This window comes from Copidosoma floridanum, unplaced genomic scaffold (assembly GCF_036245765.1).
Source record: "Copidosoma floridanum isolate Cflo_tuat_1 unplaced genomic scaffold, Cflo_Japanese_pri ptg000030l, whole genome shotgun sequence".
In the NCBI taxonomy this organism is placed as follows: domain Eukaryota; kingdom Metazoa; phylum Arthropoda; class Insecta; order Hymenoptera; family Encyrtidae; genus Copidosoma; species Copidosoma floridanum.
The window spans coordinates 3,761,703-3,789,589 of record NW_028321907.1 but is presented as its reverse complement, the minus strand read 5'-3'; the positions used below and the strand labels follow the sequence as shown (position 1 = coordinate 3,789,589).

Genomic DNA, 27,887 nt, shown 5'->3' with positions numbered 1-27,887 from the left:
ATAAAAACCCAGTGGAAAAACCCGCCCCAAGGCCCTTTGTGTCAGTGCTTTTTACAATCGACCCCCATTATCTTACAGGCTCCAAGGATTAAACTAAATATATTTTTTTTTATTTAGATGTAATCATTTGCAATCATTTTTTTATTGTAAAAAATACATCACTCCAACCACTGTTGTGACAAGACCAAAATTATAAGATTTTATTCGAAATGCACTGCCTATCGCGTGATTATCCTTATTGTTACTATGAATTGTACGTTCGATGCTACCATTTATTGCAATATTGTTGTCACTGTTCATCTTCCATTTATCAGTAAGGTTTACCATCGTTCTGTTGTCACTGTCCATCAATAGCTGATGAGTAGTTATTGTCACTGTTTTATTTTTCTTGTTCATCGCCCGTTCTTCAATATGATTTATTATCGTTATATTGTAACTGTTCACGATCTGGTGATTGGTAATTTTTATCAAAGTCTGATATTTCTTGTTGATCAGTTGATCGGAATTAGTTGTCATTGTTACATACTTACTGTTTATCAATAGCTGATCGGTAGTATTTATCATCGTTTTATTTCCGTTATTTATCATCAAGTGATCAGTGTCATTTATCATTGTCATATTTTCACTGTTTATCAACGATTGATCAGTATTGTACACAATCGTTTTGTTGTCACTGTTTATTTTGTTTTGTATCCAATTCACGTAGTCTGAAACACTAGTGGCTGCGAGATTATTTCGAGTAATAAATCCAATAAGCACAAAATCAGAATCTTTTCTTTCAACCAAAACATCTTGCCAACGAATCTATGGGACATAAATAAAAGTGTAAGTACACGTATTACTATTAGATCATTGAGGAAACCAACAGCCATTTTCAGTATTTACCAAATACGAATGTTCCTCTTTGACGCTTTCGACGCAGAATTGTGACTCGTGCAGTACTTTACGTTCATATTTTATTTTCAACATTTCTTCACAAGATCGTACATCTATGACACGAACTGTAAAGTATTGAAATTGCAAATATTGATTGTCATACTGTACATATAAAATATCCGTTAACTGCATTCCCTCGTTCACAATATAATTGGTCTCAGGCAGTTTTACGAATTTGGTATCGTCGTTAACCTCTACTTTCCGCTCCAATTGGACAAGAGCCACGTCATAATTAGTATCACTAAAAGTATTATTTGTAACATGAAGTTTAAATATTCATTAATAATAAATTATATTCAAAAAAGAAAAAAAAAACAAATGTCTTACTTTTCGACGAATTTTTCATGAATTGTAATAGTATTAATGGCAATCCCGTGATGGACATGATTATGTTCGTTGATGGTATGACTACCAATCAAAGCCTTGAGCTGAAGTCGATCATAAAAAATGTATTTTAGACAACTGGCAAGCGCTAGAAGGTAGTCTTCTCTAATAACTGCAGCTGGACAACCAGAATTTAGTACTATATTGTATTCAGTTTCTGTAATAAATGCAAAATACGGAAACTCTCCTTTTGACGCAATCTCCATCGAAGCCTTGGCAACTTGTTAAAAACAAAACAAAGTTGACTGTATAATGTCGTAGTACATTTGTATTTTAAAAGTATAGAATTAGCCATGGGTCATAATTTGGGATTATTTTCCACGACATGCTGACCGTTAACAGTTAAAAAAAAGTATCTTCAAAATTATACAGTAAAGTTGAATGTTCTAATACCTTGAATTGCCAATATCACCGAAAAAACTTTAACAATAACCATCTCAACAAGGAACAAGGTTAGTGTCCTTTTTGAAGTTTGTTTGTTCTTGTTTATGTACGACGAACGTATAAAAGTGAAGGTACGAGCTACAGCTTAACTAAGCTATAAACTAGGAATGAACGAAATCTAAAAACGACAGCGACAAAACTACAATGGACATCGCATGGACGGAAACTAAGTTTATTTTTTTCTTCTGCGCACGTACTGATGATGAAATAATCAGTCATTAAATTGAAATTATTGTTATTAAAATTTATTTTAAAAGCTAACGTCAACATTGCTTTGACATTTTTCTAGCGGCAGTTGCCGCTTGGCCGAGCATTCCAGTACAAATATCTAATGTTATTGTAGAGTTTCAAAAAATTCAATGTTTACGACTATTTAATCATCGCTCCTTCTTCGCTGCTCATGCGCGCATAATATTGTACATCCGTCAATAACATTTTTTACTGTCTTTCTTTGATTATTTTCATTCTTTAAATTATTACTCTAGGGTATTTAATCGTATCCATGCTGCCACCGAGCATTTGGAGTGGGCCACTTTTTTTGGAGTGACGTATCACATTAAACTATAGGACTGGTGAGAATCTTTGACACTAACAGCAGATATGTGTGTATTATATTCGGAACAAAGATTTTTAATCCAATTATACTTACCACTGAATCTCCTAAAAAACAATTTGACTGGGTACACAGTTACTCTTTAAACTTCCTTTTCGTAAATACTTTTCAGCAAAAAAATAAGATTTAAAAGCATACGTTAAACTCACGACGGACCAGCTGGCTGTGCCGCATGAAAATACTCTCTTAGTTGTATCTTATCTTTTTAAAATCAAATTCAACGGTTCAGCCCTTATCTATAAATAAAATGGTCAGCTCTCGCTCTGACACACTCGCACTTTGAATTCACTTTGCACGTCACAAATCTTATGAATTTTTTATCAATCGATTTTTTTTTTTTTTTTTTTTTCTTTCAATTTCGCACGCGCGTGTCTGTATTTCTGTTGTTGCCGTCACATAAAAACCCAGTGAAAAAACCCGCCCCAAGGCCCTTTGTGTAAGTGCTTTTTACAATCGACCCCCATTATCTTACAGGCTCCAAGGATTAAACTGAATGTATGCTTTTTTACTCAAGTTATGTAACTGCAAGAATATTCAAACCAACAAGACAATTTTTAATGCGTACTTACAAATTTTTAATTATAATCGTAACGATGAGACGGATTTTTTATATTTTTTTTAGTACAAAAGGTGCTCTATTCCAGAGGATGTCTGAAAGCAACTGTGTAGTTATTAGAACCGTATTGATTACTAGTATTTATTGCTTTCCAATAACTACAATGACTACACTTTTATAGTGATAATTGTAATTTATTGTATTCACTGCTTTTATTATTTTTTTTTCCTTTTTTTAACCGTCACCTAAATTATCAGGATGCAATTGGACGTGTCGATGTGGCTGCGGCCTCGGTGTTTAAGAAAGCTGACATCATGATTTACGGTGCAAATATCTTCCGTGATCAACTACCACCTCCTACTTACAGCCAATAACAAAGAGTTGGGTTGTTTTTTCTTTATTTTCTGATCTTCTCGATCGTTACATACTTATTGCCAATTATATATGTATACAGGTAATTATTTTTTTCTACTTTAAACGTTTGGTGGTAAAAATAGCAGTCGCCACTAATGCTCATCTGCTCGATCATAAAAGTCCTGAAGGTTATTGGCGGTATTCTCAGAGAAAATGTGTCGAAGAAAAGAAATTTCTTATTTATATCCTAATGATTAATTCTTTGCAACAATGTTTTTATTGCAAAAAGTACAATACTCCAACGATCATGAAGATAAGACCGAGATTAGCACATTTCAATCCAAATGCACCGCTGCTCATTTTTTTTTGTATCCAATCAACGTACTCCGAAATACGAGTTACCGCAACATTGTTTTCAGTGATAAATCCAATTAGCTCATAATCAGAGCCTTTTTTTTCAACCAAAACATCTTGCCAATAAATCTGTGGAACACGAAAAAAAGTAAGTAAATATTACTATGAAAAATTGTAAGAAACCAATCACCACTTTCAATGTTTACCAAATCTGAATCTTCATTGCCAACAGTATTGACGCAGAATTGTGACTCGTGCAGGACATCATTTTCAGTTTTATTTTTCAACAGTTCCTTACAAATTGGATGGCTTAAGACGTGGACCACCATATACTTTACTACTAACTCATTGACAACGTCGGTTATCCATCTATATTGAGTATCTATTAACTCCATTCCCTCGTTCACAATAGACTTGGCCTCGGGCAGTTTCACAAGCTTTATGTCGTCGTTAACCTCTACTTTCCGCTCCAACTGGACAAGAGCCACGTCATAATTGGTATCACTGGAGATATTATTTGTTACTTTAAGGTTACATCTTTACTTATGATGAATAACGTTTAAAATAAAAAAAAAGCAAATGTCTTACTTTTCGACGAATTTTTCATGAATTGTAATATTTTTGATGGGGATTCCATGATTGACATGATCATGTTCGTTGATGGTATGGACACCAACTAAAGCCTTGAGGTGCAACTCATTATTAAAATATAATTTTAGACAACTTGGACTCGTTAGAAGATAGTCCTCCTTGATGAGAGCAGCTGGACAACCAGACGTTAATTTATCGTTTCCAATGTTTGGAATGTAAGCCAAAAAAGGAAACTCCCCTTGTAATGCAACCTCTATTGCCTTGGCAACTAGTTAAAAACACGATAATATTGACTTTTTAATTTTGTTAGAAACTTGTCTATTAAAAATGTAGAAGTAGTCATAGATCACATCAATTTTGGATGTACTTAACGAAATAATGATGGATTTTTCAACGGAAGAAAGTTCGTAAAAGCTCATGTCAGTATTAAAAAAGTATATTCCAAATTTCACATCAAAAAAATTCTTACCTTGAATCACTAGAAGCACCGCAAGAACTTTAACAGTAAACATCTTGATCCAGGTACGACGTACTGTATTCTTTAGAGACTGATTGCTTTAGTTCACCTATCAATATAGTATTTATAGTGAGTATGAAGAGCACCTGTGCTACTGATTAGGAAAAACTGAAATCGTGTAGCGTAAAAATATCAGTGACGAAATTATAATCAACAGCGCATGAACAGAAATAAAGAAAGGTTTTTTTCTTCTACACATGTACAGATAAAAAAAAAAGTCATTAACTTCTCATTACCTCTATCAAAATTTATTTAAAATACTGACGCGAACGTAGTTTCAACATTTTTTCAGCGGCAATTGTATTTATTCATATCCGTGAATCTTCCATTTCGTGATTTATCGATGGCTCGCTGTTTATTTGCATTATTAACAAAATATCACGACCGCCCAGGTATGACTGTATTAAGTGTACCTACTCGCTTATAATATCTACAAACAATAATTGGTGAAATTTATGATCTCCACGTACTGTCATTCCATAATGTTTGTATTGTCTCTGTGCATCCCTACTAGCAAAAAAAAAAACCCGAAAATGTTGAATCTCTCCATTTGTTCCACTCGTTTTCTTTGCACTGTATCCTAGCACACTACGGTGGGTGTGAAACCTATGCCAACAAATGTATACAGCGTACCGAGAAAAAATTCATTCTCCTTCAACAGGATTTGAGCTAAAGTCCAGACATTAGTCCGCGAGGTGATGAAAAATAGTCGCAGCTGGTTTGGGAAGAATAGTGAGAGGAAAATTTTTTATCTTTCTCTCTCACTTTTGCAGGACTGATATTAGTCGAACAGGGGGGGGGGTACAACGATTCTCTTGCACATGAAAAAAAATAGCCATACCTGCGTGTCCGTGATACTTCGATCGATAAATAATTAACGAAGTATGGAAGATTCACGGATACGAATGGATACAATTGCCGCTGAAAAAATGTTGAAACTACTTTCGCATCAGTATTTTAAATAAATTTCGATAGAGGTAATGAGAAGTTAATGACTTTTTTTTTTATCTGTACATGTGTAGAAGAAAAAAACCTTTCCTTATTTCTGTTCATGCGCTGTTGATTATAATTTCGTCACTGATATTTTTAAGCTACACGATTTCAGTTTTTCCTGGTAAGTAGCATAGGTGAGCTGCAGCTTTCATCTTTACTGTAAATATTCCGTTGGTCCTTGTACTCAAGCAATTAGTCTTTAAAGAATACAGTAACGTCTCCTACCTCGTAAAAATGTTTATCTTTAAAGTTCTTGCGGTGCTTCTGGTGATTCAAGGTAAGAACTTTTAAATTTGATGTGAAATTTGGAAGATTTTTTTTCAATACTGTCATGAGCATTTACGGAGTTTCTTCCGTTGAAAAGACTATTATGAACCATTATTTCTTTAAGTACATCCAAAATTGATATGATCCAAAACTATTTTTACATTTTAAAATGCAAATGTAAAACGAAATTATATAGTCAATTTTATTGTGTTTTTAACTAGTTGCCAAAGCTTCGCTAAGTGTAGCTTCAGAAGGACAGTTCCCATTTTTTTCAGTAATTGCAAAAAGTCAATCCTCTCCAGGATTACCTTTGTTACAAGACAGTTGTACAGCTGTTTTGATTGGGGCAGACTATCTTCTAGCAACTGCAAGTTGTTTAAAAAAACTTTTGAGCCATCAACCTGGCCTCAAGGCTTTGATTGGTAATCATACCAACAACGTACGTGATCAAATCTACCATGGAATTTCTATCGATAACATTACAACTCACGAGAAATTCGTTGAAAAGTGAGATATTTGTTTTTAGTTTAAAACGAGTAATTTTTTATAAATTACTATGTATGTGACTCTAAAATTACTTATATTTCAGTGATACTAATTATGACGTGGGTCTTGTCAAACTGGAGCGAAAAGTACATCTTAATGACTATATCAAACTCGTGAAACTGCCTGAGGCTGATTCGGGAGTGAACGAGGGAACAAATTTAATGGAAATGGCATGTGTACATGAAAAAAATAACTTGAAATTTCAATACTTTACAGTTCACGTCATAGACGTAAAATCATGTATGGAGCAGTTACAGAGCAAAACTGAATATAAAGTACTACACAAGTCACAATTCTGCGTCGAAAGCGTCATAGAGGAACATTCGATTTTGGTAAATATTGAAAATTACTAATAATCTCGTAATATTTATAATAGAAACCTTTACTCACATTTATTTATCATCCATAGATTTCTTGGCAAGATGTTTTGGTTGAAAAAAAAGGCTCTGATTATGAGCTAATTGGATTTACCACTGAAAACGAAGTTGCGGTAACTCGTATTTCGGAGTACGTTGATTGGATACAAAAAAAAATGAGCAGCGGTGCATTTGGATTGAAATGTGCTAATCTCGGTCTTATCTTCATGATCGTTGGAGTATTGTACTTTTTGCAATAAAAACATCATTTTATCACTTGTTTAAGCATGTAACAGTCAAGAGAATAAAAAGTTACAGATAAAACAACACAACTCTTTGTTATTGGCTATAAGTGAGAGGTGGTAGTTGATCACGGAAAGATATTTGCACCGTAAAACAGAATGTCAGCCTTTTCATACTCTGAGATTTTAGACTACTATGTGCTAGACATGAAGATTCAATGTGTGCGCCTATAATTTTTCTATGTTTGTTCTTTTGGGTTTTAATATACGAATGAAAATACAAAAAAAAATAAAAAAAAAAAAAAAAAATCAGTGAATAAAATCAATTACAATTATCATCCCAAAAGATGTAAAAGTTTTCCATCATGTTGATGATTAAAAAAAAAATTGTTATCAAGTATTTAAAATTTTCTTGTTGGTTCCAATATTTTTGCAACTATCAAACTTGAGTAAAAAAAAAAAAAAAAACCGGCTCGTGAATCCTTCGACTTGCAATTGATTGTAAAAACGACGGTGACGGCATCAACATATATAATAATTGTATAGATGGATCGTTCACGGCATCTTCCTTTGGCCGCGAAAGATACGACTAATCGCAGTAATAGACGCAAGTAACGTTTTTTCGATTTGACATACACACACTACACAGTAGCAGTAGGTACAGCGTATGTTTTCGAGCAAAGGAGCATTGAAGGAAACCACGAAAAAAGGGCGGGGAAGATGTTTTTCCTCCATTTATTGAGACGAATGGGCCTTTTCGCGCGGAGAAACACACACTCTTCTGTTCCTTGGTAAACCGGCAAGAAGGTGTGTGATTAATGAAAGCAGTAGTCGACGACGATCAGCTGGAAAACGGAGGCATTCGCTTAGAGTGTACGTGGTATGGATAGTCCCTCTTCATTCCCATCAATGACTCTCGGCTTCGATCCTTTCGCCTCCCCGTTTGCCCTGCATTATCTGATTTACCGACGTGCCGTACTCTGCAGGGTGACGTTGCCTCCACTTTCTCGTATGTTTTTCCCCACTACACCTGACCATGTGTTACACGTACCTTTTCCTCCCATGGGCAGCCTCTTTTCATTACTTCTAGTTTCTCCCTCCTTTTCTCTTTCTTGTAGCTGCGCGATTGCCGAGAACATTTTCTACGGAAGAAAAGGACAGCCGGAGCTGCTTGTTTATTTACTTATTTTTCCATCAATTTTTTTTTTTACTCTCACGCACGACGACTCGAGGGAAATAGGTGTACCTACGTTGTACCGTCGACCCAGTCTCCGGTGGCTCTAGGCCGGTCTTTTTCCACCCCTGCGCCAAGAGTAAACATGATTTTTCCAACAATCGGCTTGGGACTTTACTCGGGAGAGCCCTACTTCTCTCGCGTGTTTTTACGGATTTATTAAATTTATACGTTGGTAATAGAGTTAAAAGCTCAACTTTAAAACCCTGTGATCATTTTTGCTTTAGTTTTTTTGCAAAAAAGTACGGGACAATTTACGTTGACTCGTACGTATGGTTCGAGTGGAAAAAAAAAAATGTGCTCGAGATTTCGGGCGAGAATGTCATCAAGGAAAAACATGCCTCTTACATGGGCAAACAGTTTAGCTGAAAAAGTAGCGCGTAATAGGAGGAAAGTTAGAAAAAAAAAAAAAAAAAAATCGAGGTTTTGTGACAAAGTGATTGGCCACGTTACCGATCACGTAATTTTTTTCTTTTTTTCCTCGTGAAGCCAATATCCCGAAATCAAATTAATACATTCATCACACAGAGAGAGAGATATATATCCATTACAAAGAAGAAGCAGCAACAGAAGTCGCTCGGTATTTTTTTTTCCTCTCTCACTTAAACATGAAAGCAGACAGAACCGACCTACCTGCTGGTACTTTTCGCTAATGACCCGCTCGACGTAATCAAAGGGAAGAAGAAGAAGAAGGTCGTACACACAAGGGAGAAGTGCGAGATGGAAGGGAAAGATCAAAGGGCCACAGGGGACGTCGTTCCCACATGGTCTGTCTATCAGAGTAAATATGGAGGGGTTCCACAGAGCGAGATGTTGCACAACAACTCGAGTTGAGTGGGAGAGAGAGGGAGTTCCGGAGCTTTGGCTCTGTATATGGCTTTGTTGTTGCGCCTTCGGTTGTCACTCACTCATATTTATCCTTGGGCTTTTAGTTTGTAGCCGCCAATGGTATTTCTTTGTAAACTTTTGGGAAAACTTTGTGGGACACCCGTAAAGTATACTCTCGATCCCGCGAAGAGAAAACAATCCATGCGAGTGTTTTCGGGCACCGTTTAATACAACCCCTCAAATTATCTCTTGTAGGAGCTACATACCTATCGGTGAATTTGTCATTGAACGCGACGCAAGTGTAGGAGGTCCACTCGCTTGTAAATTGAAAAATCCCATGACCAACGAAGGCATCAATCGTTGTTTGGAGCTCTGATTTATTCTTATTTTTTATTACCGAGACATAATCATAAGCTAAAGTAAGAGGTTAATATCAATTTGCCAACTTTTGGAGGAGCTGATTGGATAAATAGAGAAAAAAAATAATCGAATGATTAGAAAAAGGTAATCAAACAATGAGATTGACAAACTAGCGATTAGCTTATACGTGTGTGAGCATCGAAAATAGAGCGATGACTCGTTGTTCATTTTTATCTAGGTTTTTTGAAAATAAGTACCACTAGAAAAATGTCGAAACAATTTTAATATTATTTTTCCAAATAAATTTCGATAACAGTAATAGAAATTTAATGATCGATATTCGTCAGTACATGCGTAGATGGAAAAAAATTTTTATTTGTTTCCGTTCATGCGCTGTCCATTGTAGTTTCGTCACTTTTCAGATACCTAAGATTTCAGTTATTTCTAGTTCTTAGCATATAGTTGAGCTTAGCTAGTACCTTCACTTTTATACGTTCATCGCACATAAACAAGAGCTAACAAACTTAAAAAAAAATAGTAACCTCTTCTACCTTGTCAAGATGTTTACCTTTAAAATTATTGCAGTGCTTTTGTTGATTCAAGGTAAGAACTTTTGACTTTGATGTTAAATTTTAAAGAGATACTTTTTAGTGTTGTAAATAACTGTTACCACACATTTTTGAGTTGAGTATAAACTACAAACCGTCACACCATAATTGGTATCGTCTATTACTATTTTCACACATTTAATACACAAATTCACAACGCAACTAAATAATCCCTGTTGTGTTTTGAACAAGTTGCCAAGGCTTCCTGGAAATATGCTTCAGGAAGAGAGTTACCGTATCTTGCATACATTACAAAAATGGAAAACGGTACGTTAACGTACGGTTGTCAAGCTGCTCTTATTAGGGAAGACTATCTCTTATTACCTGCAAATTGTGTAAAAGATCTTTTGATTGATGAACTACAACTCAAAGCTTTGGTTGGTTACGATCTCGTCGACGAACCCAATTACGTCCATCATGCAATTCCCATAAAAAAAATTACGATTCACGAAAAATACGTCCAAAAGTGAGACATTTGTTTTTTTTATTTATAACTAAAAATTTGTTATAAATAAAGTACAATGTGCCCATCAAATTACAAATACTTTCAGAGATACTAATTATGACTTGGCTCTTGTCCAATTGGAGAGGAAAGTAGAGGTTAACGACGACATAAAGCTTGTGAAACTGCCTGAGGCCAATTCTGATGTCAACGAGGGAACTTATTTAAGGGACACTGCATACATATCGGACTGTGACAGTTGTTGGAAAGCAATGTATACGAGGGTTTTGGTCATAGACCGACAAGCTTGTGAAAAGGAGTTGGGAATATTCTATGGAGTACTGCACAAGTCACAATTCTGCGTCAAAAGCGTTGTGAATGTAAACGAGGTGAATAATATAAATAGCTATTGATCTTAAAATTTTTTCTAGTTACATTTACCTACATTTTTTTACGTCCCCTAGGTTTATCCGAATAGTATTTTGGTTGAAACAAATGGCTCAGACTTTGTGCTAATTGGATTGGTCACTAGAAACAATCTTGTGGCCGCTAGGATTTCAAACTACGTGGACTGGATACAAAACCAAATGAACAGTGACAACAAAACGATTGTGAACATAACCGATCACCCATTGATAAACAGTAAAAATATAACGATGATGAATCATACTGATCCCTTGATGATGCACAGGGACAAAGTACCGATGGTACATTATACCGATAAACAGACGATAAAAAGTCGCATCGAAGAGACAATAATTAGTAACAATAAGACAATCCCAAACAATTACTTGACAGGTGGTGGTGCTTCTGGAATGTGACAATTTCTTTTCTATTTTAGTGATTATTGAAACAATGTACTTAATAAAATGAAAAATTTAGAATAAAGAATCAGTTTCTGGTACTTATTCAACGATGACTCTATGATAAATTTATGCCTGAGAGAATTTCTGGAATCCCACAAGATCTCTTCGATTCGATGCAGTTGTTCAGTGCAGTCTCACTCGCAAACGCATGAAGAGAGATCATGTATTCTGGATTCTTTATTTGGAGCCTAAGAACTTGGAGTCCGTGATAGCCATGACCTTGGGCCAAACAGATAATTTTTCTTTAAAAAATCTTGTACGACTGTCTTACACCACGCGATCGGATAATACTTGAAACGTTGAATGATGCGAAATTAAATTTGGCCAAACAGGAGGAACCCCACACGGATTCCTATGCTAACCGCATACGTGTGCACTCAGTAAGGACCAAAGTGTAAAGCCGTTGTCTTTGTTTCGTTTTTCATCACAGATACACCGCCAGCCCAAGGAAAATACCGGAGATAGCTGTATAAAAGTTGAAAAAGAAACCTCTTCCTTTCGGCCGCAGCTTTTTACTTGTACACCTAGGGGAGGTGGGGACACACACCAAACAGTGGCCTCTGCTTTTTTAAGAGCCCTCGTATAGCGCTCCCGAGATTCCTCCGAGAGAAAAATTTAAAACAAAAGTCAGCAAACGAAAGTTCGCCATCGAGCGAAGTTAAAAAACTACTTTAACCGAGAGCTCGCTGGACTTCACGGAGTGGACAGTTTTTTTTTTTTTTTTTTTTTTTTTTTTTTTCTTTTCCCTCGTCGAGAGCTTCCAAAGTTCAGCCACGCAAAACTTGTTTTTAGATCGGATCGTCTATTTTATTGACCCCTCCCCCCTTCCACCCTGACCGGTATATTATAAAGATACGATCCGCGTCTATAATTTCGATTTACGTCTCCGATCGCCCGGAACTCCCACCCCATGCATATATACGTACAGAGGGGCAGATGTGAAAAAAAAAAAAAAAAAAAAAAAACCAAAAAGTTTTTTACAACCCATGCGCTCCGGAGGACACGCGCGTGCGTCCATCTGCCCGGAAAATGACATTCATAACGTTTCGTCCCCGCGGGGGTACAGTCGCAGCCGATCCGACCGGTTCGTATACACTCGAATGGCCCACGCGCCACACCCCCATATACACGCACATGTGTCAAGTTGCACACGCCAACGGAGGGACACAATCGTATACACACCGGGGCGTGAAACGTATCAAGCCTTGGTCGGACGAGTGGGGTCTGCGCTGATTGCCACTTGACGCGACACACGGTGTCGCGCACTTCGACCGTCTTGGTCCAATCGGACGTCAACCGCTGATGCCCCCGGACGCCCCTAATCAGCGTTGGCATGCAAATCTACGCTTCGGGTCTCAGCGGGGGTATCGAGGGCTCTGGTGCTCAACTGTATACGTATATCACTACTCGGTTCGATTTATTGTAGCCGTTGGGATTCGCGTTTTCGCGATTGAAGAATGAAAACAAATAAGAGAAGAAACTATTTCAAGTCTCGTGAATCCAATGGGCACTTTACTTTCTGCGTACGTAGATCACCTCGAGCTGGTAAGCCAGCGGCAGCCGTTTTCCCGTGAAATTTATGGTAATGCAGTTAGCAGCACGTACCTACCCCCCGGCGTAATGAATACCCGCGATCTTTCCGGATCAGACGGGATCGTTTGTTTCCGCGGAAGTTTTGGGTGCTTATCCGGTATTAATTGTTTTAAAGTGCCCGCGATTTTCGCCGACGGCCGGCGTATAAATTGCACCGATCGTTTGTCCCACCGAATGTCGATTAAAACTCCGGATGGCTAACGAGCGCCTCCCCCTCGTACGCTCGGGTTGATAACCCGCGGGAATGAAATATATATATACGTGTATCCAAACAAGTGCCATATCCTCCTTGTCCGTAATTTTTAACCCAAGTCCACGACTCAGTCGGAGGGTATACAATGGGCACATGAATCTATAGTTTATTTAAATACTGTAATTTTAGATAAAACATACCTTTAAGTGTACGTCTTATTCGATGTTTGTTTATTCATTTATTTACTTATTCCGTACAATCGTTGCGTGTGACATTTTCAAGGCTTCTTGCCGGTTTTTTTCGTCCGCCTTATTCGCGTGTAGCCGCCAGAATTAGCCGACGTGGCGTATACATAATTGCGGCTGTTTGAGCGTATGGTCTTTCTTTTCGTACACATGGTATAGAAACGATCGGATGGAAAAAAAAAAATAAAGAAAAAAATTTACACGCATCGCGGCTACTCGGCACAATGGTACGCCAGTGACAAATGACCATTAGCGCCCGCAATTAGCGTCCCTTTGTCCGTCATCGCGAGGATAAGTATACACATCTCGGCTTCGAGGCCTATATATATACGTGTGTATAGGCACACGCGTGCATTTTTGCTTTGAAATTCAAATTGAAAAAGGCTCGGACCGTTTAGCGTTGCCTTTTCGCACAGTCCGTGCAAAACGTTGTATCGCTCATACCTACCTACGCTCGGCTCCCCCACGGGACTATGTGTTATATGTGCGAACTTTTTCGGCACAGTAGCCAGTGTCGCTGGTCCTCCGGGGCTTCAGTGAATTCAGTGCTCGCGTTTGTTAAATTAGCGCGTCATCATATATAATCAGTGCAGGTATACGCGTGTCCCTTTGGCCGAGGTGGTGGATAAATAGCGTGTGAAAAGTAGGAGGAAACTGACCGACAATAGTCGCAATGATGAGGAAGACGAGGACGGTGCCCGTGACGATGGCGATGGCGAGCTCGTAGCCGTCCGAGTGGTCGGGCTCGGCGGGTCCGGGCCAACTGGCATTGCCGCTGGCGTTGAGGGCCTCGCGCACCACCGAGTCGTTCCAGCCGAAGGTGTACTCCGTCGTCGGGTCTATCGGGCTCGCGTCGGTCGCTGCGCCGCGGCTCGCCCACAGCCACCACAGCTTCTCGCTGGCCATCGACTCTGAAATTCATGGACACGGCTCGTGAGTACACCACAAATAGCTTTTTTTTTCACGCGATCACTCGATTTCCGCGATTCGGGCGCTTTGTAATCGTCAATAGTCCTTCGACCGAGGGAGTCTTCAGAGACAATAATAACGCTGTTAAAACTTTTCGCTCTGGAATACTTCAAAGTTGATCGTTATCGTCGGCATCATCGATTGCTTTGTCGTAAAAAAAAGTGTCGAGTGAATGTTCGTGGTTTTTTTTTCTCGCTGATCGCGTGGGGATTTAATTCGCGAAAGTGCACTCGAGCCAAAAGCTAAATCAAAGATTCAAATGGTGGAATGAGTTTCGCGACGACAATCCCACGGAGAGTCGAGCCGCGTGTCTCGAACAGTTCAACTACAACAAGCACCGGCGGAAATGACTTTGGATTAATGAGAACGGGGAGTTGAGTAAGTTTCTTTATTGGGAGTAAATTAAATTTCGAGGATGTAGCTGCGAAAGTAACAACAGGCTGCGACTGTCTCGTTCACAAACGCCTTTCCACTCGGACTTTGAAGAAAATTTCGTCTTACATTCAATTTAAGATTCAATTCAAAGAAAAAAAGAATCGAGCTCACGATAACTGTAAATTTGGGGTTTTTGATTTTTCGTGAATTTTAGATAAACCTTACCTTAAATGGTCCTGTGAAAATCCATGTGCGTTGACCACGCGGCCTTTAATTCTCTCTGATTATCTGTAACATAAATATTAAACGCATACAATGTGGAATATCATATATATTTTGATGTCGAATTTATTAAATCAAACATTAAAATCATGTTTTACGGTGTAATTATTCCGATTACGGCCTTCGATAAATATGATTGTAATTTTCAACACAAATATCAATGAAGCCATACGTTAAAAAACAACACATTATTAGTGAGCACCACCCGAACTTAAGCCACTATAATGAAATATCGATCCAATTGTTCCGATATTCGCGTGTCGTGGTACATTTGGAAGGATAATCCTCGAGATCCGTCGCTTCGCTTTTTCGACTATTCACATCCCGAATCCTCGCGCCCTTTTGGTATTGAAATCGATGCGATTGGGCAATCAAATTGATAGAATCTTTCCCATCGTCTTTTATCTTCGTAACTACTTGTGCTCGTGACTTTCGCGGAAAATTTTTTTAGCTCTCGCAGTATGACAGGCCAACTTCTCACGCGACGCACACGTACTAGATTTCAAAGCGATACATTTCCTGGATTCTCATTACATTTTTTTTTCAATCACTATCATCAAACAAAAAAAAAAATTTTTTTTACTTTCGTTACTTAAGCTCGTGAATATACACTTTGGTAGTGCTAAATGATTTCACATTCTCATAAATTACACTTTACATTTCAATGATAACTTTGTTGTTTTATTGTTCACGTGTGATCAACACCACGAATAAACATGACCGCTGTATTTGGGATTGGTGTTTGCTTTCCATGTACACGCGAGATAATAAACACACAAAAAACTGGCCATGATAAATATAGTTTTCATCAAACTGTAACTGCCCTCATAAATGTCAGCACCTAATGCGTCATGATTGTAAAAAGCAAATAAATCCCGCACCACCAACACGATAAAACTGTTGACAACAGCTTCGAATTAAACGAGCGCCGGTCACGATTTTATCAACGCCATGAAAAATGCGCCGCGGAAAGTTACTAACGCGGACATTGGCTCGCAAAACAGTGTACTTGTGGTTTTTTCATTACCCCCATCAACCTCTGATGAAAATATTAAAGCTTTATTAAACGAGAGACTGTATAGTTTGGTGTACAGCTGCAAACAATAAAACCTCTCGTGGTCCCGAACGAATTTCGCGTCGCAAATTTTTATGGATTCGGGCTCACACAAGGGGAAGCCCCTCGACGGTAATCACTCGCCATTGGGCGATATTCTCAGACTTGACCGTACATGTCGTGAAATTTTCCAATTTCGCGGGTTGGGTCTTACACATTGGCTGACTCGTTACTTATACCCCGTATCGGATCTGCTCTGATTAAAAATTTTCAGCATGGGAGGGGGGGATTGAAAACCATCTCGGATCGATACTACTTTCTTTTCCTTCCTTTCTTGTTGCCGTTATTAAATTTTTGTTTGAAACACTAAACTTCCAAAACTGCGGTACGATCAAAAAAGATTGCACGTAAAAAAAAAAAAAAAAAAAAAAGTCATTACTCGCGCATTGATTGAATTTAATCTCAGAAAGGACGGATTTCTCATTAACCCTGATTAATAGTGACAGCTGCACGCGCGCAAATCGCTCGATGAATTAAAGATGCACCAAAGAGTCATGCCCCTCGAGTAAAGAGCGGCATTTATTTAACAGAGCACACGCGATGGGCCAAACGTGTAAGTATACGTAGACGCAGCAACGCTCGACGATTGGTTCATTAGTATGGCTCGTCAATGAGGCTTTGATTGTGCGCTTGGGTCAGTTGTATAGCTACGGTAAGTATACACTCTCGGGTTTGGCTAACGAGGTGGTCCCAAATTCATTTTGCGCCATTGGTATACACTGTGTACACCGATGCCTGCGGTTCACCTTTTGCGCTGATGGTGGTATTGATTTTCCGTAAGGACCTCTACGAGGAAATCAACGCTTTTGTCGAAGGGAGTAAAGGGTGCTCCGCGCTTCGATGCACTCCTCCTGTTTTCCCAGGGGAATCCTCCACGTATCCTCGACAACTGCAGGTCATTTTATTCCTTTGTCAAAGTTGTACCTACGTCGGAAATTTTTTTTTTTTTTTTTTTTTTTTCTATTCGACAATACAATGATGAAGGATTTTCCGCTCAACCAACGATTATTTTTGGGCATTTTAATGGTTCAAGATATGGCAATATGATTGAAAGGGGGTGTTGATTCCCCATTGTGCGACGGAAAAGCGACGGAAAAGACGGGCTGGCGAGATGAAGAGACGCCGCGTCGAGGTAATTTCTCATCACCCCATCCCGAGCTCTGGCCGGCGCGTGAAATACGATTTTCGCGTTAATCCACTCCCAATGTATATCAAAGCGAGGCGTTAAAAGCGGGTGAGTAGGGATGGGCATTTAGGGTAATTTAATAAGATGTCGAGCGGGAGAATGGCATTATCTCGTTTAAACTTCATTGTGTTGTAATATGCATTATGATATCCCCGTGAATGGTGTAGCACTGAGCGAGCTCTGGGCTGGTCTATCTGTATATAATTATACTTGGTCTCGCAAAAACATCATGACGTATACAGCTTCAAAATCATGAATTTGTATTGTATATTATACGCGTCATCGATTACGTTCCCCGTGACGTGTAGCCGATATGCCTACCGCCTCCTATATACCTACAAATCGACGACGTCGCTGTACGTGACTTGCTGACTCTTTTTTTCAAGCGATCGCCTATAACAGCTCTTCACTTTTTTTTTCTAAACTTTATTTTGTATTTTCTGGCACGACGGAGAGAGGATGTGAAAATGTATCATTTTAAAGTTACACACGTATATATGTAAAGCTAAAAACGTAACATGAACGAATGCCATTGAATTATATGAGCCGGAGTTCACGAATATTGCCTTGAATGTCATCCTCGTAGTAATATCATACAATATCCGATCGTGTAGCTCTATGTGGTATAAATGTACGTAGCCCCTTGTTTTTCTTTGAATATTAGGCGATGACATACGTTTTCCTACGCACATTTAAAATTTTAAGGACTCGGTGCATCCACTTATAACTTTGGTGTACGAAAAAATGAAAAAAAAAAAAAAAAAAAAAAAAAAAAAAGAGTTCACCCCCAAAAAACGACTTCCGAAATCCGGAAATTCCGGCATCCGACTCGGTACACTCGGAGCGACCGGGAGAAAGGGCGCCAGGTGCGACAAGTGGCGAACCAAGTTTCCCCTTTCAATCTTTTTGGTCCTTTCTGCGGGGGTCGGGGGGGAAAAAAAAACCGACCTCGGCGGGAGTCGATTTTCGACTCCAATAGCAAAGAGGAGAAGCTCGTGAAACCAACATTACGGCGGAGAAGAGAGTGTTCTCGGGTCTCGTCCATACACATGATTTCCAGCTGCAACGGAAATAGGAGAAACATATCAGGTCGGGTCGTATTAGTCAGGTGGAACACACGTGACCGGATTTGGAGTCTCAGTGCAGTGTACGGTGCCTTTTTTACGCCGACATTGTGCACCACACGGGGTGTGTGATGTATTACATCGCCTTCCGAAAAGAAGCACACATCGGATGATTCATTTCGGCGAGATATTCGCCGAAACGCTATCGGATGTAACTTTAGGTATACGTATAGCAGCTCATCGTGGAACATCCACTTTAACGCCATTACGCTTTGGTATTCCGTAGCGTTGCGCGCATCAAATGGATCGCTAGGGTTTTATTCGTAAAGTTTATTCCACAGTAATACAACATATACCTCAAAGTTGAAGCTTTGCCTGTATGCTTTGTCGCTACGATTTTTACTCGCGTGTATTGTGAAAAGGAAAAAAAAAAAACGAGGTTCACTTTTTGCGCAGGACAACCGAGCAGCACTGATATTTTTTTTTTTATTTAAAACAAGATAAAGAAATTCCTCGCAAAACTATGTACAGCACTTTGAATTTCGTGTGGTAGGTATACGGGCGAATAAACAAGCAAGCTTATTGTACTTGCGTGAGTATTGAAAATTAATAAGGTCCAGACCACCCTTGTCCCCTGGTGCTTCAATACGAAGGTATGCTGCAAGCGGTGTTTCCCCTGTCGATACATTTTCCCCGAGGGGAAGTATATATAGTCGAGAGTATGCGCCGGCAGGAAAGTAACAATTTTGCGACGATACACATAGACGTCGGTGATTGCATTTCGCGGTTGACGCGAAGCTGCGTGATGTTACGTCCCCGCTAAAAGCCTCCCTTTCGCTATGTATGATGCGTGCAGTGTACAATATATGTATATACAGGCACGTGTAAGTGAGAAAACGCGTGGGTCGTATATATCTTTTATCGCGTGCTTCGATGTGGAAAATAGAGGTGAAAGATATAGATGCCCCGTTGGTTTGGTCAGGGGTATGGTATTGACCTTTTTTTTTTGCTTAAAGTGTTAGACGGGCAAGAAAAGGACTCAATTTTTTTGAGAAGATTATAAGGGTGTATGTTGGAGCCATCACGAGAGACGAGAGCTGATGGTCACATGAAAATTGAAAATTGCATACCGTAGTATCGTCTGCTCTCTCATCTGTGTAAATATACGCGCACGGGCGTGTGTCACAGGTAACAAGAGACTACTGTTGTCATTGTGCGGTTTTTCGCACTATTTCGAGGATTAATTTTGCTTGTTCCCCGGTCCGTTTGGATGGATGTGTAATTTTGTTTGGACGTTTTGTTCGTGGTTGGAGAATTTTTATCATTGAAGGAAAAAAAACCTTTTTTTTTCTCTCTGTAAACTCGACTCGATTGGTTTCCGGGATGTAAAAGAAAAAGGTCGTTGCGTGGGATGCACCGTGAAGTGTTGGAAAAATAAAATGTAAAATCAGCCGTAAAAATGACATCCGGGAAATATTATTAGTTTTCAGTTGGAGTAAGAAGAAAATCATCGAGCGAGCACTTTACGGTAAAGTCCATCGGGGGCACGATGAGTTGGCGCAAATGAGGTTTGCGAACGGGAGACATGTGCGCGTACGTGACCAAAGGACTTGGGAGCGCGACTCGAAAAGGACATACAATTTATTGAAAACTACGTGACAGTGGGAGTTTGGGTAATCCTTGATAAAATCGCAAGGTATACGTTTATTGAAGAAAAATGTCTGATGTACGTCATCAGTAGTAACAGACAAGTTGCCTCAGACAATAAGAGACTCTATGCTTGTTGAGCGGCTCATGAATACATTTTTTTTTGCACCCGTCACGATGAGAACTTTGGACGTACGAAAATACACAAATTCACAATATCGAGCAAATAAAAATTTCGTGCAAACAAAATACCATTAACCCCGCAAAGCTGCTGTTTTTTTCCGTTTAAATGTATATGTATATACTCGAACCTCGGTAAACACATATTCATTTGCATTTATCGGGAAATGTCAATACGCGTATAGAAGCAGGAAAATATTGCGAGATAAAGTGTGGCCAAATGATTGGTTAAGGCTTTTTTAGAATGTTATTAGTTTATTTGCAATATTATGGTTATTATTGTAACGTTATGATAAAAAGAAATTCGAAATACTTGATGCGCTCATTTTATTTTTTACTGTGAGAGAAAATTATTTTATATAAGTCATAAATTATCGATTTAAAATAAAGTTAAAAGTACAGTGAAATAAAATACGTATTTACCGCTCGAATGAAATACCACTGTTCATTTATCAATGTTTCAGAATGAAATCATGGTGATTGTTTTATTTTATTAATTTAAAAATAAGTATGATGAAGAAGCTCACTTGTAAGGCAATACTTGAAATTTTCGATTGCAATCGACCAATGGAAAAATTTAAGAAACCTACAGCTGTAACGTTAAAATAAAAGTATTTGTTCCAACCTCTTTTTTGTTTTTTCATTTGGGCTTGCCTGCAATTTTTCCTCACGTTCCACCCCAAACGTCAATCACACGTGGGCAGAGGATCCCCTCCGTAATGAGCTGTTGATTATTTGTCCAGAATAAATGAAAAAGCTTTGTCTATCGAGCGGAGTAATGAAGCTCAGCCGAGGGCAGCGATGGCCATGATAAAGAGAGAGAGAGAGAGAAAAAAAAGAAATAATAAATCACGCGCAGTAAGTAAAAAAACTGCCTCTCTCTCTCTCTCTCTATCTCCTCTTCCACTGCTCGTATAAATATATATTCATATTTTTCTTCCTTCTCCTCTGCATCCCGGCGCAAGCCCAAATGACAGCTTTTATCGGAAGAGAGAAGGCCTGCTGCTGCTTCGAAGGCCTCTTTTTGTGTTTGCGTGTTGGTGAAAATTTAGGTCGGGCGAGAATTATCGGCAAACTCTCGCGCACAGGGAGCTCCGGCCCAGGCAACCTCGACAGCACTTTTAAATATATTTTTCCAGCGTTTTGTTGCGCACTACTTCGGGCTTCCTCCGTCCCTCCTTCCCTCGCGGTCTTTTTTCCTTTTATTTTTTTCTCTTCACCAATAAAACTAATAAATCAAAGGTACTTTGCCATCCGGCGCTTCCTTCACCTCGACGGACGTACCATTATTCAAGTCTCATTGCTGCGCAACTACACCGGCCAATAACACTCACGCGAGGGGATATTACATTTTCCACTACTTTACGGACCTGCGCGCCCTGTGGCCCACTGTTCACAACATATGCGAAAGTTAATTAAAAAAAGTTCAAAATTCGCGTTTTTAATTAATTTTTCAAACAAACGTGACTCTCTCGCGCAAAGTTAAGGGGGGAAACAAAAAACGCGAGAACAATCAAATAACTTTAACAGCTCTCGAAAATTAATCAAGCCACACACCTGATACGCACAATCCCTATACATCCTTGGCGGAGAGCTCGAGTCGAAGCATATTTCGCAAATGCATCGCGCCGTGGTCGGTATACGGTAGATGTATGTGTATACGTAAAACACAAGCCCCCGGAAGTTTTGACGTCAAAAGCGAGCAGATGCGGGCAGGCCACGTGTATTATACACGTCGTGGGCACCAGAGGAACCATAGAGCCGCGGTGTAGGGGTGTGCGCGGTACACGTGCAATACACCCCATCAGCCAAAGTCGGTTGACGCCGGGCGTGCATGTACATCCCCCCCCCAACTTTGGCAGCTCGAGGAATCAGAAGCACCGGAAGGGAGGAGTATGTACATGGCACCGCTCGAACTCGCTTTACCCCTGCGATAAGGTCCTTCCAACGCAATGACCCCCGTATCTCCGCACGGGTCGAGTATAAGGCCGACCTGCATTAGGACGAGATCAGCTTAAAACGCCACGATCCTACCTTTGGGTGTATCGTCACCCAATCCGCTTTGGGGCCCCGAAGTATGGTTTCCCATGTACATATACCTGGGTGAAATTTGAATTAGTCAAAGCTGGAATTTTCTTTTGCTGCCAAATGACACCCCTATGGAGCCAAATCACGGATCAAAGCTCACGATCGGCAAGTATTTATTTATCTCGAGGCTCACCTGTGTAATTGTATGTATATGTATAATGTACCGTACGATGTTGTCGCGCTCGGGCCATTGGCTCGCTCGAGCCGTACATCAATCCCGCGACGCGACACGAGCAAATATTTGCCCGATCGGAAGGCGATACCGAACGTGATGGTATATATATATATATATGTATATGTACGTTGGCCTTTCGCGTGCAACCTATATATCAAATACCCGGGGAGATATCAGCCGTGCATTCATGTATACACGGGGTTTCCGACGTACCCCGATGGGAGGGTGCAGGTAAATATTTGGCCAACTATGCGATCCGATGGTAATTTACTGCCCTCTACAGTTTCCAAGGCTCAAGTATTTCCCTGGTCGAGCTGGCCGCGATAACTTGCATGCCAGTGATTTTTACGCCGATGCCCATCGTAATCGTCTTCGCCGGCGCGGACACGCGAATGGGTGGGTACCAAAGTGACCCCGCGAGGCCTCGGGATCTAAGGGAGGGTCCGTCCTCTCCGGATCAGGTAAAAGTTACGTCACCAGCTGGTGGCATGCAAATTGATCCTGCCATAGATCCCCGTGTCGAATTAGTATGCGGTATATATTATCCGGCTCTCGTCATGCGAACGGTTTGCGGATTTCCATAATCGCCGGGTACAGGGTAGATGTATATATATACGTATAGCGGTGTCGTAGTTGGTTGTGCCTGGAGGTACAAATACGCGAATGTAGGGAGACCTTAGCTGCTCTGGCCTTGAGTTTTGCATCGTTCGGTTGTCAAAGGGAAAAGTGAGGAGACGCATCGCAAGTGATTGTTTTTTTTCTCCGTCTCAAAGTTAATGAAAAAGAAGGACGAATCCCGTAGGAGGCAAAAGCTGTAGCGTAGTATTTTCTTACTCTTAGTTGTCTTTTTTTTTTTTTTTTCCCTCCCCCATGTTATTGCGTCTCCCGAGTATTGCATACATTTGAGTGTATGCGCGAGCTGGGAAAAGCTCGGTACTGCACACACGTCTCTCCCTTTGATGTTCCCTGTGCACGAACTTTTACACCATACAGGTATTACTCCGCACTCCAAAGCGAGAGAGAGCCAGTTTCTATAAATCACAGGGCACAAAGAGCCACCGCCGAAATTCATGAGCCGTGCATGCATTTACAGCGAGTGTACGTGTACTCGTCGCGTGGCAAAGCATACCATTTCACTTTTGGCACCGGGGAAACTCCGCAATTGCAGTGAAAAATTGAAAAAGAGGGAAAAAAAGGAACTTTTATCCAGTCTTCCACTGACAAGTGCATTTCAACGACTATACACTTTCCAAAAAAATGTATTTAGGATGCACAGCTTTAATCCGTGTGCAGTTGACCGCAGAGGGAAACTGTTTCAACGCTTCCATCATCGCGCGATGAGCGAAAGTGAACGCCAACGGAGAATTTGGTCGCGCGTGAAAAAAAAAAAAAAAAAAAAAAAAGACAAATAGACCCGTTCGTATATAGATGAGAGAGAGGGGTCGATTTGGCAGGGGTAAAAAGCGGGAGTGCTCGAGGCCGCGGGGGAGCAACAGGCGGAACGTATGCGCGAACACACGCTTGGAAGCTTAACCGTGGAGTGGGCCGTCAAATCCTCTCTCGGCGCGCGTTGATGCGTGGAAAAAGGGTCGCGAGACGGGGAAAGGCCGAGTGCGTCTCGGCGTCATCAATTACACTCTGGAATTTCGTTTAAAAACCCAGCGGTGCACTTGGGACTCCGTCCATCGTACACTCCTTCGCACTTTGGCCGAGAGAAAAGCCGGGGGCACATCCGATTTTATGAAAAGTCCATCGTAGCCGAGGTACGTGTGTGGAGCTAATGCTGCTTCTATACGTTTGACGCGATCCCTTCCCCCCCCCTTTTTCCATTTCCTCGACTGCAGCTGTATGGCCACGTGTATGTGTAACGTACCTATATCGCGAGGACACGCCGTATTCGAGAGATCGTCCTGCGAAACTACTTTCTCGAGAGACATTTTTTTTTTCTTCGCTCCCTCGCAGGTGTGCACACTGGAGTGCCGGTGACGTTGAGGGATATTTCAAGTGTCGATTGGTATCCATACAGTAGTCGCTGTGACGTCGATGAAATAAAAATCTGCGCAAGCTTTTACGGAGAGCACTTTTCGGGGGGTTTTTTTTTTCTTCCTTTTTTGGGCTAATTGATTTATTTTTGGATTTTTGGAACCGATGGCAGTATATTACTTTGCCACCAATAATTTGTTCGCTGAAAGTGATGTGCACAATTTGGGGCTATTTGTACCAGGGAACGTGTAAAAATCGTTGGGATATTTTTTGTTTCCAACATGTAAAATAGTTTGGGTAAAAATGTTTTTTCTTAGAGTCAATGATACCGTCTAAACGTCGAATATCCAGTTTGTCCGCAAAGTTGTTTGATGAAGCATGTAGGAATCGAGCATCACGCAAGTGGGTAACAACAACCACAACAGGGCAGCATCAGCAGCGGCAGAAGAGAGAAACGTGTGAGTTTTGCCTGCAGTGGTCGCGACAATGAGTCGATCGAGTATTGTGTCACGCAGCAGCGGTTGTGAGGCGTTTGTACCCGTTCATTTAGCGACTGTATCTCTGCGTGACGTACGTTTGGGATAAAGCGAACAATGCACGGTATATCGGGCATCCAGCGCAAATCGCCTTTTGGATGAAAGAGTTATAATACGTGCCGAAATCGAGTTTCTCTCACCACGAGTTTTTAATGATTTCAACTTTTAGATCTTTTCAGTTCTATACTAAAATATTTATTGTCACGTGACAGTGTCATTCGAAGGGATACAGTTGTAAATACTACGGAAGTGATCTAGATTAACACTTTTTCGTTCGTTTGTCCTTCCAAAAGAAACAACTAGATGAAAAAGTGTATTCATAATTTATTTATAAAAACTCGATTAAATGATCTGTTAGTGTTATGCCCGTTTTCTAAAACAAAAATAATTAGCGAAAAATTTTTAAAACTATTTTATTCTCTCTTACCAGCAAGGTGTGCTTAATGATGAATCATATAAATACATGTATAAGCGATTATGGCGATCACAATATAATGTTGATCGTCCAACATAACTGGTATCATTAAAACAAGAGGTGAGTGCGAGCAAATGCAACACGAAATATTATATTTGCAATGATGCTCGTCACCTCTGTTCGTTACCGTATACGGCACATTTAATTAAAAGTTATACCAAACAATGTCTGTTGGCTCAAAGGTTCGATCATACCGCGTTAAATGCATATTTGTTTCATAAGCGCGAATAAATGAAAATCAACTTTCCAAAGATATCCATCAAACACCTTGTCGATAAAAAGCACGAACAAATGCACCACCTCGTCAGACCAATACATATAGGTACATATCCAAAGAGATGATGAAATCAAGCAATTAATTAGATGTTAGTCGTCGAAACGATGATTGGGCAAACACGCAAGTGTGCATGTGAGACGGGGTTGATTAAACAACCCGGTATAGTTGGGCCAAATCAGATATGGGGTGCGTGAATATTATGTGCACAGCGTCTTTAATTAAAAGCAAGGCCAAAGCATACGCGCGTGGCTTGATTAAATTTCCAAATGCCAACTTGAATTTGCCCAACATCAGACCGTATAATGCACGTAATTACGTGTCGAGTGTTGCACCCCTCGGCACAACCTGTTACAATTGAAGATTAATTAACAAAGCGGCTCTCGATTGTTTAACAACCATTTTGTTAATCGTATGCCGAAACCGATGATTAATTTTGTAACAATTTATACGCCCACATTCTGTCACAATCATACAATTATTTATTAGCTCGTCAATTTTATTTTTTATTCTCAGATACTCCTGTATATGTATGTTTTTCCTTGTCCGTCTACGCTTCAGATAAACTGTAGGCAGTAAACTTCCAAAATCACCACAACACATTAACGTACGCATTAGCGTACCGATATATTTGTAGCCATTTCACATAAAAGTAAGCGCTGAAAAAAAAGGGTTCAACCAGAGTACAGCTGGATGCAGAATAGATAAAATGTCAATCGATGCGTTGAGGAAAAAAAGAAGATACGGAGGAAAAAAAAATGCATTAAACCTTTATCGCCAGCTGGATAACGTATTGGCTTTCCAAATGGATTTTGTTTGCATCTTGGTTTGGCGAAAGAGCGAGAGAAGAGGAAAAGAAAAGCACGCGTGTGTGTGTGTGTATACAGGGACTCTGCCTTCCCATAATCGGAGCACCGGATAATAGGAAAACGGAATCATCCCCTCGGCGTCTATTATCGACTTATCCGCACTGCGTTTTTCTCCTTCGCCTCGCCGCCACGAAAATCCAGTTTTCACGAGCTGCATGCGTTCGCGGGACAAACGATTTTTATCAAAATTATTGAAAGAGTCGAGGCACTCGATAAAATAGTATTCAAACGTATACTCGATTCAACGCGAGTAAAAATGTATCAGCTCTGCATACGTGCATACGGTAGGTACACATTGTAGATACCTTTTCAGCCCATCTTATCGTGCGAATGTTGCATTATTATTTTCATGACATTCAGAGCGAGCAAAGATACTGCGACGGCTTTAGGGTCGTCTCTGAATGAGCTTCGAATGAAATTTCTTTCCGCGAGTGCTGAAAAAAAAAAAAAAATTGCTCGGGCAAATTGAAAAAATGCCATTCACTCGAGATATTTCATTCCACAAATTGTGTTTCGCGCTCAATTTTCACGGGGGAAAATTTTTCACGCATCTTGAGCGGAATTTTTATCCATTTCGTAACTTATTCATTAAAAACTCTCTTTGGTGTACGTATACAAGCGCGATTGAGAAACTTATAAATGAATTTTGAATTTCCCGATAAGGTGGAGTTATAATTGAATAAGTTTGCCAAAGAAACAAAAATACGACGGATACTACAATGCACCTGCTGTCTCGACTCTGTTTTTTTAACTCCGTTGCCGTGCCAACGTTATCCCCGACTCTCGATGCGATTTTCATTTTATTTTTCTAGCCAAAGCTAACAACCGACATAAAGACGTGGCTATGGGGGCAAAAAATTCGAGTTTAAGAAAAAAAAAAAAAAAAAACCATGGAAGAGACGGCGGAAAAAAAAAATCAAATCTAGTGAGAACGCTTGCAGCGACCGGCTGCGCTTCGTCGGGACAGTTAAGACGAAAATTCGCCGTGAGCCTCGCAATGGAGACGTTTGTATTATAATTTGTTTTTCTGGTGGACCGCGTGCGCGCGTTACAGACATTGACCCAAATCGTCCCATTACCTTTATCCTTCTCTCTCCAAATTTTTTTTTTTTCCGTTCCATCCACTTCCCCCCCCCACACACCTCTCA

At 40.0% G+C, this 27,887-nt stretch overlaps 6 protein-coding genes across 7 annotated transcripts in view; 3 read left to right on the top strand and 3 right to left on the bottom strand.

The window, feature by feature from the left end:
• The window catches only part of LOC106638752 (5-hydroxytryptamine receptor), a 58,896-nt gene extending 44,468 nt beyond the window's left edge, over positions 1-14,428 (bottom strand). The window contains exon 1 of the mRNA XM_023390314.2: positions 14,182-14,428. Coding sequence (XP_023246082.1) covers positions 14,182-14,428 — 247 coding nt within the window. The remainder of the gene's footprint in view (positions 1-14,181) is intronic.
• Positions 1-27,887, top strand: part of tn (tripartite motif containing protein thin) — a 154,800-nt gene that overhangs the window by 10,663 nt on the left and 116,250 nt on the right. The gene's annotated exons all lie outside the window — the stretch shown is intronic.
• Positions 169-1,761, bottom strand: LOC149373435 (uncharacterized). Its single transcript, XM_089597050.1, has 5 exons — positions 1,714-1,761; positions 1,264-1,540; positions 886-1,177; positions 531-804; positions 169-447 (listed from the first exon to the last, which is right to left on the bottom strand). The coding sequence occupies exons 1-5, from the start codon at positions 1,754-1,756 to the stop codon at positions 407-409; spliced, it is 927 nt and encodes a 308-aa protein (XP_089453176.1). The 5' UTR covers positions 1,757-1,761; the 3' UTR covers positions 169-406.
• On the bottom strand, positions 3,144-4,778 carry LOC149373434 (mast cell protease 2-like). Its single transcript, XM_089596997.1, has 4 exons — positions 4,702-4,778; positions 4,230-4,500; positions 3,848-4,145; positions 3,144-3,770 (listed from the first exon to the last, which is right to left on the bottom strand). The coding sequence occupies exons 1-4, from the start codon at positions 4,742-4,744 to the stop codon at positions 3,564-3,566; spliced, it is 819 nt and encodes a 272-aa protein (XP_089453123.1). The 5' UTR covers positions 4,745-4,778; the 3' UTR covers positions 3,144-3,563.
• LOC149373433 (uncharacterized) lies at positions 5,977-7,171 on the top strand. Its single transcript, XM_089596202.1, has 4 exons — positions 5,977-6,019; positions 6,231-6,516; positions 6,599-6,887; positions 6,965-7,171. The coding sequence occupies exons 1-4, from the start codon at positions 5,977-5,979 to the stop codon at positions 7,169-7,171; spliced, it is 825 nt and encodes a 274-aa protein (XP_089452328.1).
• On the top strand, positions 10,085-11,475 carry LOC149373432 (mast cell protease 3-like). Of its 2 annotated transcripts, none has more exons than XM_089597014.1 (4): positions 10,085-10,178; positions 10,376-10,649; positions 10,735-11,014; positions 11,090-11,475. In XM_089597014.1, exons 1-4 carry the CDS (start codon positions 10,136-10,138, stop codon positions 11,444-11,446), a joined length of 954 nt encoding a protein of 317 aa, XP_089453140.1. In that variant the 5' UTR covers positions 10,085-10,135; the 3' UTR covers positions 11,447-11,475. The 2 variants fall into 2 exon arrangements, with proteins under 2 accessions (XP_089453140.1, XP_089453141.1); XM_089597015.1 differs by lacking the exon at positions 10,085-10,178 and adding an exon at positions 10,237-10,294.

Excerpts from the sequence above, each read along its gene's own strand:
- LOC149373435 (XM_089597050.1), bottom strand. The coding sequence starts at position 1,756 with ATGGTTATTGTTAAAGTTTTTTCGGTGATATTGGCAATTCAAG. Across the intron at positions 1,541-1,713 it reads GGTGATATTGGCAATTCAAG|TTGCCAAGGCTTCGATGGAG; the intron begins GTATTAGAACAT and ends GTTTTTAACAAG. Across the intron at positions 1,178-1,263 it reads CATGAAAAATTCGTCGAAAA|TGATACTAATTATGACGTGG; the intron begins GTAAGACATTTG and ends TAATACTTTTAG.
- LOC149373433 (XM_089596202.1), top strand. The coding sequence starts at position 5,977 with ATGTTTATCTTTAAAGTTCTTGCGGTGCTTCTGGTGATTCAAG. Across the intron at positions 6,517-6,598 it reads CACGAGAAATTCGTTGAAAA|TGATACTAATTATGACGTGG; the intron begins GTGAGATATTTG and ends CTTATATTTCAG. Across the intron at positions 6,888-6,964 it reads TAGAGGAACATTCGATTTTG|ATTTCTTGGCAAGATGTTTT; the intron begins GTAAATATTGAA and ends TATCATCCATAG.
- LOC149373432 (XM_089597014.1), top strand. The coding sequence starts at position 10,136 with ATGTTTACCTTTAAAATTATTGCAGTGCTTTTGTTGATTCAAG. Across the intron at positions 10,179-10,375 it reads AGTGCTTTTGTTGATTCAAG|TTGCCAAGGCTTCCTGGAAA; the intron begins GTAAGAACTTTT and ends GTTTTGAACAAG. Across the intron at positions 10,650-10,734 it reads CACGAAAAATACGTCCAAAA|AGATACTAATTATGACTTGG; the intron begins GTGAGACATTTG and ends AAATACTTTCAG.
- LOC149373434 (XM_089596997.1), bottom strand. The coding sequence starts at position 4,744 with ATGTTTACTGTTAAAGTTCTTGCGGTGCTTCTAGTGATTCAAG. Across the intron at positions 4,501-4,701 it reads GGTGCTTCTAGTGATTCAAG|TTGCCAAGGCAATAGAGGTT; the intron begins GTAAGAATTTTT and ends GTTTTTAACTAG. Across the intron at positions 4,146-4,229 it reads CATGAAAAATTCGTCGAAAA|TGATACCAATTATGACGTGG; the intron begins GTAAGACATTTG and ends TAATATCTCCAG.